This window comes from Lycium barbarum, chromosome 10, assembly GCF_019175385.1.
Source record: "Lycium barbarum isolate Lr01 chromosome 10, ASM1917538v2, whole genome shotgun sequence".
NCBI lineage: Eukaryota > Viridiplantae > Streptophyta > Magnoliopsida > Solanales > Solanaceae > Lycium > Lycium barbarum.
In genome coordinates this window covers 118480654-118495845 of record NC_083346.1, presented here as the reverse complement: position 1 = coordinate 118495845, position 15192 = coordinate 118480654, and the positions used below count along the sequence as shown (strand labels likewise).

The window sequence follows — 15192 nt, the reverse complement described above, 5'->3', positions numbered from 1 at the left end:
ACGTGACCGCATGGTCAATCGACTAAACTCGATATATTGTGTGTATAATTTTGAAAATATACACTAGCTCTTGCGAGTTTTTGTTTTTGCTTTTAGTTTCTAAAGCAGCCTTTTAATTTTCATTTTTATATTATTCAAAATCTTTTTTCTTCTATAATTCTAATTACTCAAAAATAAAAAAACGTGTTTTTTATGTTACATCTAATGACTTTTTCCCCCTTTTACTTCTAATTAACCCAAGTCCCAAAGGCAAAAGAAATTTAAAAAAAAACAATAGGCGCTAAGCTGCAACATAGCTAATGGTGAACCCATCCTCTTGAAATCTTGGATTCACCTCTGATTATCACTCAAGATAGTGGTTACTTGTATATGCTCACCTTTCACCCTATTAAATCACTTAACCATGCTAAATTGATATAGTTTGATTTAAAATTGGGTGTAAGTATTGTAGAGAAATATAGCAGAAGAAAAGTAAATCGGGGAAACCTTCTGCTAGCCCAAGATCTAACTAAGATCGGAAGATTCAACTAAAGAAGAGGAAGCTAGAAAAAGGAGAATTTGGTTATGGAAGAAAGACTTATATTGATAGTATTAGCTTACAATTGGGGTTGGCTTGACTTGGTTACAAATGACTAAGGCCACCCCTATTTATACTTGTCTAGGGATGCTTCTAGATATTATTCTAGATAAATCCATAAGAAAAATCTAACCATCTTTATCTCCACTACTCTAGAATATCTAGATTTTCTTTAGAATAATTATCCAAGATCCTACACTAGACTATTCTAGATAATTCTATCCTCAACTATAAATATCTAAGTGTCTAGAATTTCTAGACAATTCTTAAATACAATATATATCAAAGATATTATATCTATGATATTTTTGTTCTTCCAAAAAATTAACTTTATTTTTTCACACTCCCCCTTAAAGTAATTTTTTGGAAGCTATCCCGAACTTGTCGTGGAAGAACTTAGACGAAGCTTTTGGGTGTGCCTTGGTGAAGATCTCAACAATAATTTTTCGACACTTCTTCCTTCTTCAAAATTTTCATCTCTGTTATGGCTAGACTTGACAATATTTCTTTTTGGCCTTTGCGAAGCACGTGAATCATCTTCATGTTGAGTTTCACATTCTTGAGTTTTCAGACTCCCCCTTTCTCTTAGCTGCTTAACAATTGTGTTATCTGGAGAAATACCTGAGTCGGTGATGATCTGACCATTAATTTCCTGCGAAGAGTTAGCACTACCGTAGGATTCACCACCAGAATCCTTTTTCAGCTCCTCAATGATCTGTTTGTCAGCTTCAGAGCATCCGAGAACCATATTATTTGTCTCTCCATATGAAATTGAGCCCTCAAGGTTAACCTCTTTATTTATTTGACCGTCAGCTTCTCCATCTGCTTCCAGTATTTGATCTGAGTTAGTGATTGACTTTGATACGACAGATGATTGACTAGAGACTTCAACTTCCACTACAATTCCCTTAATGCTTTCTTCGGAATGGTCACCATTATCACATATAGTCTCAGAAACTTCATGCTCAGGATCCACTTCAACATCCTCCGCGTTCAGACTTTTATTACCAATTTCAGGATCCGCTTCGTTGATTTCCTCGATAGCAGTTACCACGTCACTAGTCTGAACATCTTTGGAATCTTCTTGCTTTTTGTTGATGACACCAATGTCTTCCTTCTCCACGTGATGGACCGTATTATCTTCTGTCACAATGACATCACAACCATTGTTTTCTTGGAAGTTGAAAAATTTAGATTCACCTTCAGTGAGATGGTGCCCACATCCTGAATCCATGGTCCAGCCTCTTTCGAAATTGAGAGAAGCCAAGGCATCTACTACTCGAGTCTCAGCTATAAAGCACCTTCCCCAATCTTCTTCTTCAGGAGCTCTCTCAGTTTGAGCCATGTAGCTTTCCTTGGCTCGGCAAAATCTTTTTATGTGTCCTACTTCACCACATCGATAACATTTAATAATCTTCTTACCATTATTAGAAGACTCTTCCTTTTGTCTTGGCGAGCTTGACCCCTCATGGAATTGAGAATGTATCATCTCTCTTGAGCCACTTCGCTTTTGTATTCCTTTAAAATTCCTCTTGTCAGCTACAAGAGCATTTCCTTCCCCTTCTTTGATAGACACACTAGCCATCTGTTTGGCTAGTAGCTCCTGTGATGACAACAAATTCTCAAACTCCTCCAAGGATGGTTGTTGAGCCCATCCTTGAATTGATGTAACAAAAGGAATATATTCTTTCTTTAAACCACGAATGATAATTCTTCTCATTCGTGCTTCAGAGATAGTCTCATCCGGATTTAATAATGAGATCTCTGAACATAAGTTCTTAATCTTCAAAAAATATTCAGCAATAGAAAGATTACCTTGAATGGTGTTAGCCAATTCATTCTCCAAGATCTGTAGTCGCGCTTCATCCTTCTTGTTGAACAGTCGATCGAGGGTCCTCCATATCTCATGAGCTGACTTGCACCTAATAACATGATCAAACAAGTTGTGAGAAATGGACCTCTTCAGGATGAACTCCGCCTTCGCATTAATTTGCTTCCACTTCTTGCATGCGTCGCTATTTTTCGGTCCGTCAATAGGAGGACTTGTGTAACTACCATTAACAACATCCCACAAATCCTCTCCTACAAGGTATGACTCCATACATGTCTTCCATACCTTGTAATTGGACTGATTCAACAACTCCATCCCCAGTCCATTAACACGGCCGCTTAAATCCATATAGAGAAACCAGTTGAATCTACTACTAACCCGATCTTGTAATAAAATCCAGAAGCCAACGTATATGGCTATGGCTCTGATACCATGTAGAGAAATATAGCAGAAGAAAAGTAAATCGGGGAAACCTTCTGCTAGCCCAAGATCTAACTAAGATCGGAAGATTCAACTAAAGAAGAGGAAGCTAGAAAAAGGAGAATTTGGTTATGGAAGAAAGACTTATATTGATAGTATTAGCTTACAATTGGGGTTGGCTTGACTTGGTTACAAATGACTAAGGCCACCCCTATTTATACTTGTCTAGGGATGCTTCTAGATATTATTCTAGATAAATCCATAAGAAAAATCTAACCATCTTTATCTCCACTACTCTAGAATATCTAGATTTTTCTTTAGAATAATTATCCAAGATCCTACACTAGACTATTCTAGATAATTCTATCCTCAACTATAAATATCTAAGTGTCTAGAATTTCTAGACAATTCTTAAATACAATATATATCAAAGATATTATATCTATGATATTTTTGTTCTTCCAAAAAATTAACTTTATTTTTTCACAAGTATATCTACATGAAATTTGTAAAATCTACCCGTTAAAGAAGATAAAATCACTGCTCACGAAGGTAGAAATATTGGGAGAGCTATGTTGGGACGATTTCTTGAGATATAATATTTATATCCATGGGGTAATAATTCTGATCCAGAAAGTATGGCAAATTGACAATCAAATTTTCTTTAAAATTATTACTTCCTTTTTCTTTTTTCTACATGTGAAATATATATAGTCAAATCTCTATAATGGCAGTATTTGTCCTGAAATTTCATGGCCTTTATAGTGAGGTATTTTTATGTATGTATACTGACATTTGATGTTTAGATCTCATTTAGCTATTATAAACAAAAGTGCGCAAGCAATTATTTTTTTGTACTTTTCATGTTATAAACGAAAACAATATACTTGCCAATTTCAAAATTCCATTTGATTTTCATATCTCATTAATTAAATATTGAAAAGACTAATAAATCCATAGCTAGTTATACCATACAGATAAAGAATTAAAATTTAAGGAACATATGCATTTAAAATTAATTAAGAATTTAAATATTTCAAGTTTGACATAATAATTTTACAATAGTAAGTTGTTTCGTAAATTTCAGTCTCTTAGTGAAAATATAACGCTTGAATTGACAAAGAATTTTGTCCTAACTTTCAGCAAAAGGGAGTTCAATAGTTTTCCCTTAAAGGCTGTGTAAGAGCTAGCTTAACAGTTGAGTCTTCTATACCCAAATAGCAGTAGGTTGAGACTCTTCATCAATACTTTCATTGTCACCTTCAATGTCTCTTGTTCTTCCACTCCAATCATTTGTGCAATATACTATTCATCCGTGTAAGTTTCGAGGATTGAAAGTGTTGCTGCAAACTCCGTACGTATAAGTGTTAGCATCCATTGCTTGATTGGTGTTACGAGATGGGATTTGGGCTATAAGTAATGATACACTACCAATATCCTCAACAAATTCTAAGTTTTCACTATTAGCATTGGGGTTGTCATTTGTAGGTAGAATTCTGTTATTTCTTCAAAACGATATTTGAATTATAGAGAGATAATTTTATGAAGAGTGTACCGTTATAATGAATGTCACTGCTGTTGTAGGTAGAATGTTGTTATAGAGAAGTAAAAAAATATAACATGAAAAATCAGTTTCGAAGAAAATCAGACCGTTATAGTGAAATGTTGATATAACGAATGACAATTATAGAGAAGTTTGATTATATTGATAGTCAACAGTAGTTTTGGTTTACTATGAGATATAATTTCTTGAATAGAATGTAATATATGACCATCACCCGCTTAAATAAGGCAGGGAATAAATATTTGCGCAAGCCTAAACTATTATAATTATCGAATCCTGTTTGAAAATACCGCACATGTACTATCGAAGAGTTCAAAATTTACATACAATAATATCTTGCTATATGGATCTAGTGTTATTTTGCTGAAACTAGGTTATAGTCATCAAATCTCTTGCTAGTACAATAATCTCTTCGGTGGGTCCAGGATTAACTATATGGATTCCCCCCCACCCCCCCCCCCTTTTTTTCTTTTTTCCGGTTTATTGGTTCTAGATTTTTGAGTTGGATATATAGGCTAATAGGTTGGGAATAGAATTACTACTATTAAAAAGAGTTAGTTGAGCTCGCTTTCTCGTCATCCGTTGTGGGCTCCATTAAAAAATAATTATGTGCTCCATATATATATATTAAACAACTAAAATAAAATAAAAATTGTGGGCAAAAATTATGGGCCCTATATATATATATATATATATATATATATATATATATATATATATATATATATTAAACAACAACTAATATATGGCATCAAGTCGGCATCGAGGTAGTTTACGGCTTGCCTTTCGGCTAGAGTCCAATTAGAAAAAAAGTGAATCCCATATTAAAAATCAAACAACGTTAAAAAAAATTGTAGGCCCCATATTAAAAACCAACCAGTATTAAAAAACTAAAGACAAGAAAAAAAGTGGAACCCACCACATCCAAACTCACAAAAAAAAAAAGTGAACCCCATATTAACAAAATCAATCAATATTAAAAACAAAAAGTGAATCCTATATTAAAAAAACAAACAATGTTAAAAAAAATGCTTAGAAAATCAAACCTATATATATTAAACAAAAACTAATATTAAAAAAAATTGTGGGCCCCATATTAAACACCAACCAGTATTACAAAAAAAGGTGGAACTCACCACATCCAAATTCATGGGAAAAAAGTGGACCCCATATTAATAAAATCAAGCAATATTTTCTTTTTTAAAAAATCCCATTTAAAAAAAAACAATGTTAAGAAAAAAAATTATGGGCCCCATATTAAACACTAACTAGTATTTAAAAAAAAAAAGTGGAACCCACAACATCCAAACTCACGGAAAAGAAATTGGACCCCATATTAACAAAATCAAGCAATATTAAAAAAAAAAGTGAATCCCATATTAAAGAAAACAAACAATGTTAAAAAAAATGCTTAGAAAATCGAAAAATTAAATCAATAATGATGGACTCATTGCCACATGCGTATCAACCCATTAGTGGCAGCAAATGAAATTATTGTACAACAACATACTTAAAACACTTATATATGTGAAAAGAGATTAATGCCATAAAACAAAAAATAATATTAAATGGAGATCAAAAATTATAATTCTAATTGACGTTTCCTTTAAAAATCGTGTAAAAAATAACACAAAAATTAAAATGAGTTAAATAAAAAATATTTACTGAAAATTAAGAAATAGAAGTTCTTCATTTAAATAGAAAATCAAATTTCTACTTTGTTTCATTTTAAACATGTAAAATTAATATAATAATTAGAATTAGAATTATCCAAATCAAAATTTGATAAAAAAAATTATATGTATTACTTTATTACTACTATATAGAAGAGCCGGTTTATAGAGGCAAGATCGTTGTGCGTGTTCGGTTCTATTTTTTTATTTAAGGGTAAAAATATCCTTTGTGGTCCCACCCATTATTTAGCAAAAAAAAATAATTACATTTTATACTTTATATTACCAACTCTTCTAAACAGTAGATAGAAATACTTTATTATATTTCTATTTTTCTACTATATAAAAGCATCAGTTTACATGTGCTTCGACGACAATCACTCTTAAAAAAAAAAGATGGACCCCACCCTCTCCAAACTCATGAAAAAAAAAGTAGACCCATCCTCTCCAAACTCATGAAAAAATTGTGCACCCTATATATTAAAAAATCAAACAATATTCATGTAATTTTCAAAGTATCCCCATCAAGTCAATAATAGTGGATTCATTACCACATGCATATTAACCCATTAATGAGAGCAAATGAAATTATTGCACAACAAAAAACATGGACCCTATATTATTACTTTTCTTCAAAATATTTAATTACTGTATTTGCTATTCCGTCATGTCATTTATTTTTTATGTTTACTAAAATAAATATACTTAAAATATATATATATATATTTAAAAAATAAGATAAAATTTAATTATTTTTTAAATTTTATTCTTACTCTAATAAATGTGAAAAGAGATTAATATCAAATAATGAATAAGGTAAATTAGTCAAATTATAATTCTAATTCACATTTCCTTAAAAAACCATGCAAAAGACAACATGATAAGTAAAATGAGTTAAACCGAGAATATTTACCAAAAAATAAAAAATAGCATTTCTTCGCTTAAATAGAAAATTAATTTCTACTTTGTTTCGTTTTAAACATGTAAAATTAATTGAATAATTTGAATTAAAATATCCAAATCAAAATTTGATAAAACATAATAAGTATTTTACACATTTAAATTACTGGAATTAAAATTGAATGTATTAATTGATGCTTAAATATTTCTATTATTTTATTTCAAAGAGAGGAAAATAGTTTTCTTTCAAACAATTCTTTTCTTTTAAAAAGTATTAATAAATTTTCGTAGCAAACACGAATAAAATAAAGTTTTAGATACGGAGCACAAACTACAATGTTATATTAATCGTATTTTGAACATAGTATACATACATATATATATATATATATATATATATACACTATCTAAACACAGCTACATATACATATATATACTATAATCCGAAGTGTTGGGCCTGTGCGGCCATCTAGTATTTATATATAATAAGGAAAATATTTTAGCAAAAACATCAGATTTGAGTTAAAACTATTAAATTCTGCCAATCCATAATTAATGATATAAATACACCATTGATCTCCTAGCTAGCTATACTCACTGAAGTTGGAACTTGGACGTGTACGCTTATTAAATGTATCTTTCAGCTTATTTTCAATTATTTAATCACTACCACGTCCGGTTGTGTTAAATATCTAAGCGCTTAATATTTGGGATTCTGAATTATCTCACTTCTTCCGTTAATTGAGGTCATAACAATGCTGTGAATAACTCCAATTCAACTACGAACAGAGCATATTCACAAACATATACACATAATGAAAAACAATACATGTTTCTTGATAACGTCCAAATACACTCCTCAAAGAGAAAGTGTACACGGTCGTATGCAATATATGTACTCAACTATGAGTTGGGGTCGATCCCACAGGGAACAATATGCTAGGCGATTAAGAAAGTAAGGAATTTTCACCAACTAAGCTAAAGCCAAACGATAAATGGTATTTTGGTTTTTTGTTTGAGAAAATTATGACTAAAGCGAAAATATAAACTAACCTAGAAAGCGAGTAAAATGATCAATGGCCACAAGCATGGATAATAGGAGATTACACTCAAGTAACGATCCAACGTATTTTACGATTTTACAACTAAGAGCGGATTTGTGTTGATAGATAATGATTTCTAAAATCTCATTGAAAGTCTTCCAACCAAATCAATGAATTTCACTCTAAGCTTTTCCAAGCCTTAGAGTGTGATATTAGGCACAATCAATTTAACCTCAAGTAACTATCCTCTTCCGAGCTCAAGTTATTAGATGAGTTTAATGACCCAAATTCTTGTTAATTAATTTTTCCCAACCTAGATTTCCTTTTCCAAGCTCAATCTAAGTAAATGGGTGAGTCCTAGGGTTAGCTAATCCCTTTGGAAACATTTAAGAACGAGATTAATTAAATCAACAAAGACCCACTTCAATAGCAATAAAAATCATTCAATACATAAGAAAAACAAGAGTTTCAATCCAAACTTTAATCAAGAATATTTTCATAAACAAGATTCAAGTCTAGAAATGAAATACTACACACTAAAATATTCAATACAAAACAAAGAATTGAAGAAAGGTTTAAGAATTATCTCATTAAAGTGCTCCAATCTTCTCCTCCAATGGTGTAGGTAAAACCCTAGCCTCCAAAACTTGCAAAATGGCAAAAGATAGAAAATGTTTTGCCCTAGCTTCTCTTTAGTAGCTCAGATTTTTCCAAGTCCAAACAATGACAAAATAAACCCCAAAGTTTCAGTTTTGCAAATCTGTCCCGTTTTTGCAAAACTGTCCAGTTTTGCAAAAATGTCCAGTTTGGCCTCTTTTTGACTTGCTTTTCACTTGGTTTCTTCCGATCACTTCTAAATCACGTAAAACTGGATAGAACACCAATATCTATTTTGGCTTGTTTTGCTCTATTTTGTTCCATTTTGGTCCATTTTGATCCATTTTGCTCTTTTATGCTCTCCGGGTATCTTTTCCTACAAAACAACATAAAAACACAAAAAGTAACAACAAAAGTGCTTAAAGAGTCACACAAACTTAAGGAATTAGCATCGAATATCGCGTAATTTCACGACTCATCATTTCTCTTCACATAGGATAAGAATCCGCGACTTTTGTAGGACAAAAAAAAAAGTTGAACCAAACTAATACAAAAGAAAACATAAATAGATTTCATGCACTAATTTAGTGCGTGAAATGACCAAACTGCAAAAATAAAAGTTTGGCCTTTCACGCACTAAATTAGTGTGTGAATGAGCCAACAAAAAGTCATCCTCCTTTGACCTTTTCAGCCAATGAATTTCAACTCCCATTTCTATTTTCTCACATCATTTGTCTTCCATTAGTTGCCCACCTGCTTTCTCTTTTTCTTAAGTTCTCATTGCACTGCATCGCATGGAGTCCGGAATCAAAATGCCCCCCCAAAAAAATCACTTTGAACGTAACTAAAATACCCCAACAAAAAAAAAAGCTACAAAACTAACTTTAGCGCAGTAATTTACTGCGCTAAAGCAGTTCACGGAGACGGAGCCGTTAACTGCTTTAGCGCAGTATTATACTGCGTTATAGAAGCATTTTTTTTTCAATGATGCAGTAAAATACTGCGTTATAGAAACAATACCAAAAAAAATTGGCCAACTTTATTTTTTGCAACACTTAGTGTTTTTTTTCATACTTGGACCAACGATTAATCGTGTATCAAGACTCTGAAACGTCAATATTTTATATAGAATATTTTTTACTGCGTATAATAATGTAAGCCCAATACATCAAAGATACGTAGACGTTCGGATCATCATTTTAGGGGTTGAAAAGGTGCCTGAAATAAGTTTTGTTTGAAAAAACTTAGTGTTTTTTCCATACTTTGACCAACGATTAGTCATGTGTCAAGACTCTGAAACGTCAATATTTTATATAGAACCTGATATTTTTTTTCTGCGTACAATAATGTAGGCCCAATACATCAAGGATACGTAGACGTTCGGATAGTCATTTTAGGGGTTGAAAAGGTACCCGAAGTAAGTTTTGTTTGGAAACTTTAAGGTGTTTTATATTTTAAGATTTTGATTTAAGCGTGTTACTTTTTAAGCAAAACATAACTTTATTTTGAATATAAATATAATTCTAAAAAATATAGGGAATAAAACTAGTTATAAAGTCGTCAAACTTTAGATGGTCATAACTTAGGGAGATTTTTTTTTTTTGCTTCTATAACGCAGTGAAATACTGCGCTAAAGCAGTTAACGACCCTATCTCCATTAACTGCTTAAGCGGAGTAAATTACTGCGCTAAAGGTAGTTTTGTAACTTTTTTTTGTTGGGGTATTTTGGTTCAAAGTGATTTTTTTGGAGGCATTTTGATTCCGGACTCCATGCGATGAAGTGCAATGAGAACTTAAGAAGAAGAGAAAGCAGGTGGGCAACTAATGGAAGACAAATGATGTGAGAAAATAGAATGGGAGTTGAAATTCATTGGCTGAAAAGGTCAAAAGAGCATGACTTTTTGTTGGCTCATTCAAATACAAAAAAAAAAAAAAACATAAATAGGTTTCACGCACTAATTTAGTGCGTGAAACCTATTTATGTTTTTTTTTGTATTAGTTTGGTTCAACTTTTTTTTTTTGTCCTATAAAAGTTGCGGATTCCATAGATAAGGATAAAAGAAAAATGACAACCTTACGACAAATAGACTTCTATATGGTAAAGTACAAAATCAAGCTTATGAGATTCAAAGAGGAACTTATTTCAAGATACTCGATCAATTCCACTTATTACACAACCATAACAACAAAGAGTTAATTACCACACACTGGAATATATTATCCTTACATGAGAAATGCATAGCTAGGTTGTTCAATTAGGACACTGGAAGCCAGATGGAACTTTTTTATCACAAGCATTGAGAAGAAGGCTTAGAGAAATAGGGACATTAAGGTTGATTCCAAGAACATTTGCGTTAATGGCAATGCATAAACAAAGAGCGGCATCAAGATCAACAAGTCCTTGAATGAGAGAACAACAAGGTTTATTTGATGAATTTCCAATTTTAACTCCAAGTAAATTGCCAAGAACATTAGCACAAACACCTAATTTGAGAGTATCAATAGAACACTTGTCTTGGGAGCTGAGGCTCGGGGTTGGCGTTGGCGTTGGCGTCGGCATAGGCATTGGCGTCGCTTTAGGCAATGCACTCGCAAGAGAGAAAAAAAGAATGTTTACAAGAAGAAAGAGAGCAAGGCAGGTGGTTTTCTTAGAAGCGTTTTTCTACTAAGTAGTTTTAAGTAGGATTTTGGGTTTGGTTGATATTGAAAAGATTATAGGAGGTGAGTATTTATAGAATGCAAAATTAAGCATCATGGTCAATATATATATATATATATATATATATATATATATATATATATAGAGAGAGAGAGAGAGAGAGAGAGAGAACACGTTGGAAGGTTGAAAATGAGAATAAGAGAAATAGTGTAAAAGGATTATTACTAAATATATTTCAGAAAAATAAAATAAAATTATAAAAGTTACATTACTTTGTAATGATATAATGTAATTACTATCAATTCTCACCTCCCCTTGAAAATTGAAGAGTACACTTACACCCTTTAAATAACACTCAACTTCATGCTGACTTGTTTAGACAAACATACAAAATTGTATAAGTACACCCAACTACACACAAATCCATTCCTTAGGTGACTTTCCAAACAGGCTCCTAATATAAATTAAGTTGCAGAAACTATGTGTCAGGGGCGGTTCAACAAATTCGGGGGCCTAAAGCCAAACTGCAATATGAGGCCTTAATTTATTTTGTGTCATTTATATCAATGACAAATGTAGATGACTCAAAAAGATCTATATTCAGAGATAATGTGAAGATGTAAATGAATAAAAAATTAACGAATGAATTATAATTTCTAATCTTTTTTGTTAAACTCGTTTCATCACAACTAAACCTGTCAACCGGTTCAAACCGGTAACCAGAACCGGTTTCGGTTAACCGTTTATTATATACCGGTCCAGTTTCAATCTTTTTGGAACCATAATCGGTTAAACCGGTAAAATCGGAACCGGACCAGTTAAACCGGCAAAATCGGTGGAATTGTTATTATTATTTTTTAAGTAGAGCCGTTGGGCTGCTCTGTTGGACCGTTGGCCAACGGTCCCAAACCCATTCCCCCCCCCCCCCCCCCCCCAAAACCCCCAAACATTTTTTTAACACTTTAACCCATCCCAACCCCTATATAAACCCCTCTCCATTTTCATTTTAATCCACACCAATTTACTCTTCTCTTTCTCTCAAATCTCAATCTCTCAATTATAGTTACTTTGCAACAATTAGCCACTTTAAATTTCTCTAAAATAAATATTATAAAGTCTTATTATTGTTTCAATTATTAATTTTGCAATTATAATATTAATTGTTGGTGGAGTTGGTGATTTTGCAACAATCCGACGTAGATTTGGTGGAATTGCAATTCTAGCCGCCTTCACTTTGTTGGAAATTAGTCCGGCAATTGGTACCTTCATTCCAACTCTATCTTTATTTTTCACAATTTAATTTACGCAATTTAATTTGTTGCAATTTAGTTTCTTGTGATTTAAATTAATTCTATTTAATAATGGCGAAGAGATTTAGATGCGGTGCCGGTAGTAGTGGTATTATTAGGGGTAGGCTTAATGAGGAAAAATTTGTGGAAGAAACACCTAATTTAGGTGTTGATGTTGGTGGAAATAATCCACTTTTAGGTCATGAGGCAATGCAACAACATTATACCGACACTTTTAATGAAATTGATGATAATGATGATGATGAAATACATGCCCCCGAAAATTCCATAGGAGATACATGTCCTGCACAATCACATACACAAGACAAATCGCCTAGAACTCGTAAGCCAACTGCTAAAATTTGAAAATTTATGACTAAGGATAAGGGAAGCCAAACATCTAAATATACCCTATGTGGACAAGTATTTGCTTTTAGGAAAGAAACTAGTAACGATGGTGGAACGGGTACACTAAATGCTCATATGAGAAAGAAACATATGGATGTTTGGGAAATGAAAACGGGTTGAAATGTGTGTGGAGGGGGGGGGGGGGTATTCAAATGACGATAGACTCATAAACCGGTAAAAATTTTAAGTATGACAAGAAAAAATAGCCTATAAAAATAGCTAAAATGGTAGCTTATGATTGTTTATCATTTTCATTTCCTTCGGGTTTGGGATTTGTTACTTACATTCAATGTTGTTATAATCCTTTATTTGAGGGTATTCCTAGAAGTACTTGTAGAGCGGATGTTATAGATTTATATAAAAAAAATAGATTTTTTTTTTGCGCTATGCATTTAATTCTTTAAATTTTAATATTTCTCTTACCGTTGATTTGGGTCTTAGTCTTAACAAGTTAATTTTTTTTGCTATTACATGTCATTGGGTTGATAAAAATTGGGTTATGCAAAAGAGAATTATATCTTTTTTATATGATGAACGAAAAGGTCGTCATGATGGAAAAAATTTAGAGGATTTAATGTCTACTATTATGAGATTTTTTAACATATATAGAAAAATATTTTGTATTGCTTTAGATAATGCTTCTAATAATACAAAGGTGATTGTTTTTTTTAAAAAGAGAATTAAACCATCCTCTAAAAAATATTTTTCATGTGAGTTGTAGTTGTCACACTTTAAACTTAATTGTTAAAGATAGTCTTGTGCGTTTTGACGATTCTATTCAAAAATTTAGAGAGGCGGTTGCGTTTCTTTTTTTAATGCTAATAGGGGAAGACTTAGAGATTTTAAGAATTGTTGTCTGGAAAATAATCTTAGACCTAGAAAAATTCAAGTAGAAATTGAGAGTAGGTGAAACTACACTTACATTATGCTACAACAAGCATATGAGTATAGGATTCACATACAACAAGTTCACAACAAATATAATATTAATAATGATGATTGGTTAAATTTTACGCATTGGGAAGATGCTAAGGAATGTGTTGAACTCTTAGAAATTATTTATAATGCAACTCTTGCTTTTTCTAAAAAAATCTCTCCTACGATAACCGAAATTTTAGCCTACTTAGCGGAAATAGCTAGAGTTTTATAAGAGTATAAATTTAAACCAGCTATCAAGCGGCTATTTTTGATATGACAAAAAAAATTAAGAAGTATTTTTTTTCCTATCTTAGCTTATTTAGATTGGGTTCTCTTTTAAATCCTTGTTTAAAAGTATCTTATGCTAAAACATTGGTTGGTCAAATTTATATATATTTAGAAATTGAAGAGGGAATTCAATCATATTTAGCTGAAGTCGAACTCACTATTGATGACGAGTTTAGAATTTTTTTTACTCATTATTCTAATTTGAAAGAACATGCTACACCTATTGCTCCACGTCCTACTACTTCTCAAAGCATCAAAAAGGGCTTGTCGAGTTTAAAAGTTTTATATTCACATTCAACTCTTTCTTGTTGTGCAAACGTTGATGAATATTACTTTTATTTGATTCAGCCAGATGTGGATATTAAGGAACTAGATGGGTTGGACGTCTTAATATGGTGGAAGAAGTACAAGGCAAGTCATCTGATACTCTCAAGAATGGCTCGAGATATCCTTACGGTTCAAGTATCAACCGTGGCTTCAGAGAGTGCATTTATCCAAGGAAGACAAAAAATTGGAGACCATAGGCACTCATTATACGACTTTAGCTTGCAAGGACTAGTGTGCATTTGCGATTGGATTAGATCGGAGAGACACAACCAAAGCTTAGAAGCGGAGCAAGGCGAAGAGGAAGAGATTGAAGATTTGATATCAAGTCGACCGGACCAAATGGAAGACTTTGAAGATATCTCCATGGCCGAATGTGATATGGGGGAAATTAACCAAATGATTGAGAATTGGTAATTTTATTATTCTACTATTTCTTTGCAACTCATGTATTATTTGCAAGTTAAAAAAAAACTACTACTTGTAAATAAATGTTATATATATATATATACACGAATTTATAAACTTAGAAAAATGAATTAAACTTTACTTATAAACTTATATAACATATGTAAATATACCTAGTGGTTGAAAAGTGCTCGAACACCATTTTCGTTTGAAGGCTCGGTGACATTAGCTTGAAGTTCTTTACGAATACTTAAACTTGTTCATTAATAATTAATCAAACTTTAGTCAAAATG

The 15192-nt window shown here is 32.1% G+C and overlaps 1 protein-coding gene across 1 annotated transcript; it reads right to left on the bottom strand.

Moving 5' to 3' along the window:
• Positions 1-220: 220 nt before the first annotated feature.
• LOC132616160 (uncharacterized) lies at positions 221-2520 on the bottom strand. Its single transcript, XM_060330767.1, has 2 exons — positions 2393-2520; positions 221-2180 (listed from the first exon to the last, which is right to left on the bottom strand). The coding sequence occupies exons 1-2, from the start codon at positions 2507-2509 to the stop codon at positions 948-950; spliced, it is 1350 nt and encodes a 449-aa protein (XP_060186750.1). The 5' UTR covers positions 2510-2520; the 3' UTR covers positions 221-947.
• Between the last annotated feature and the right edge of the window lie 12672 nt (positions 2521-15192).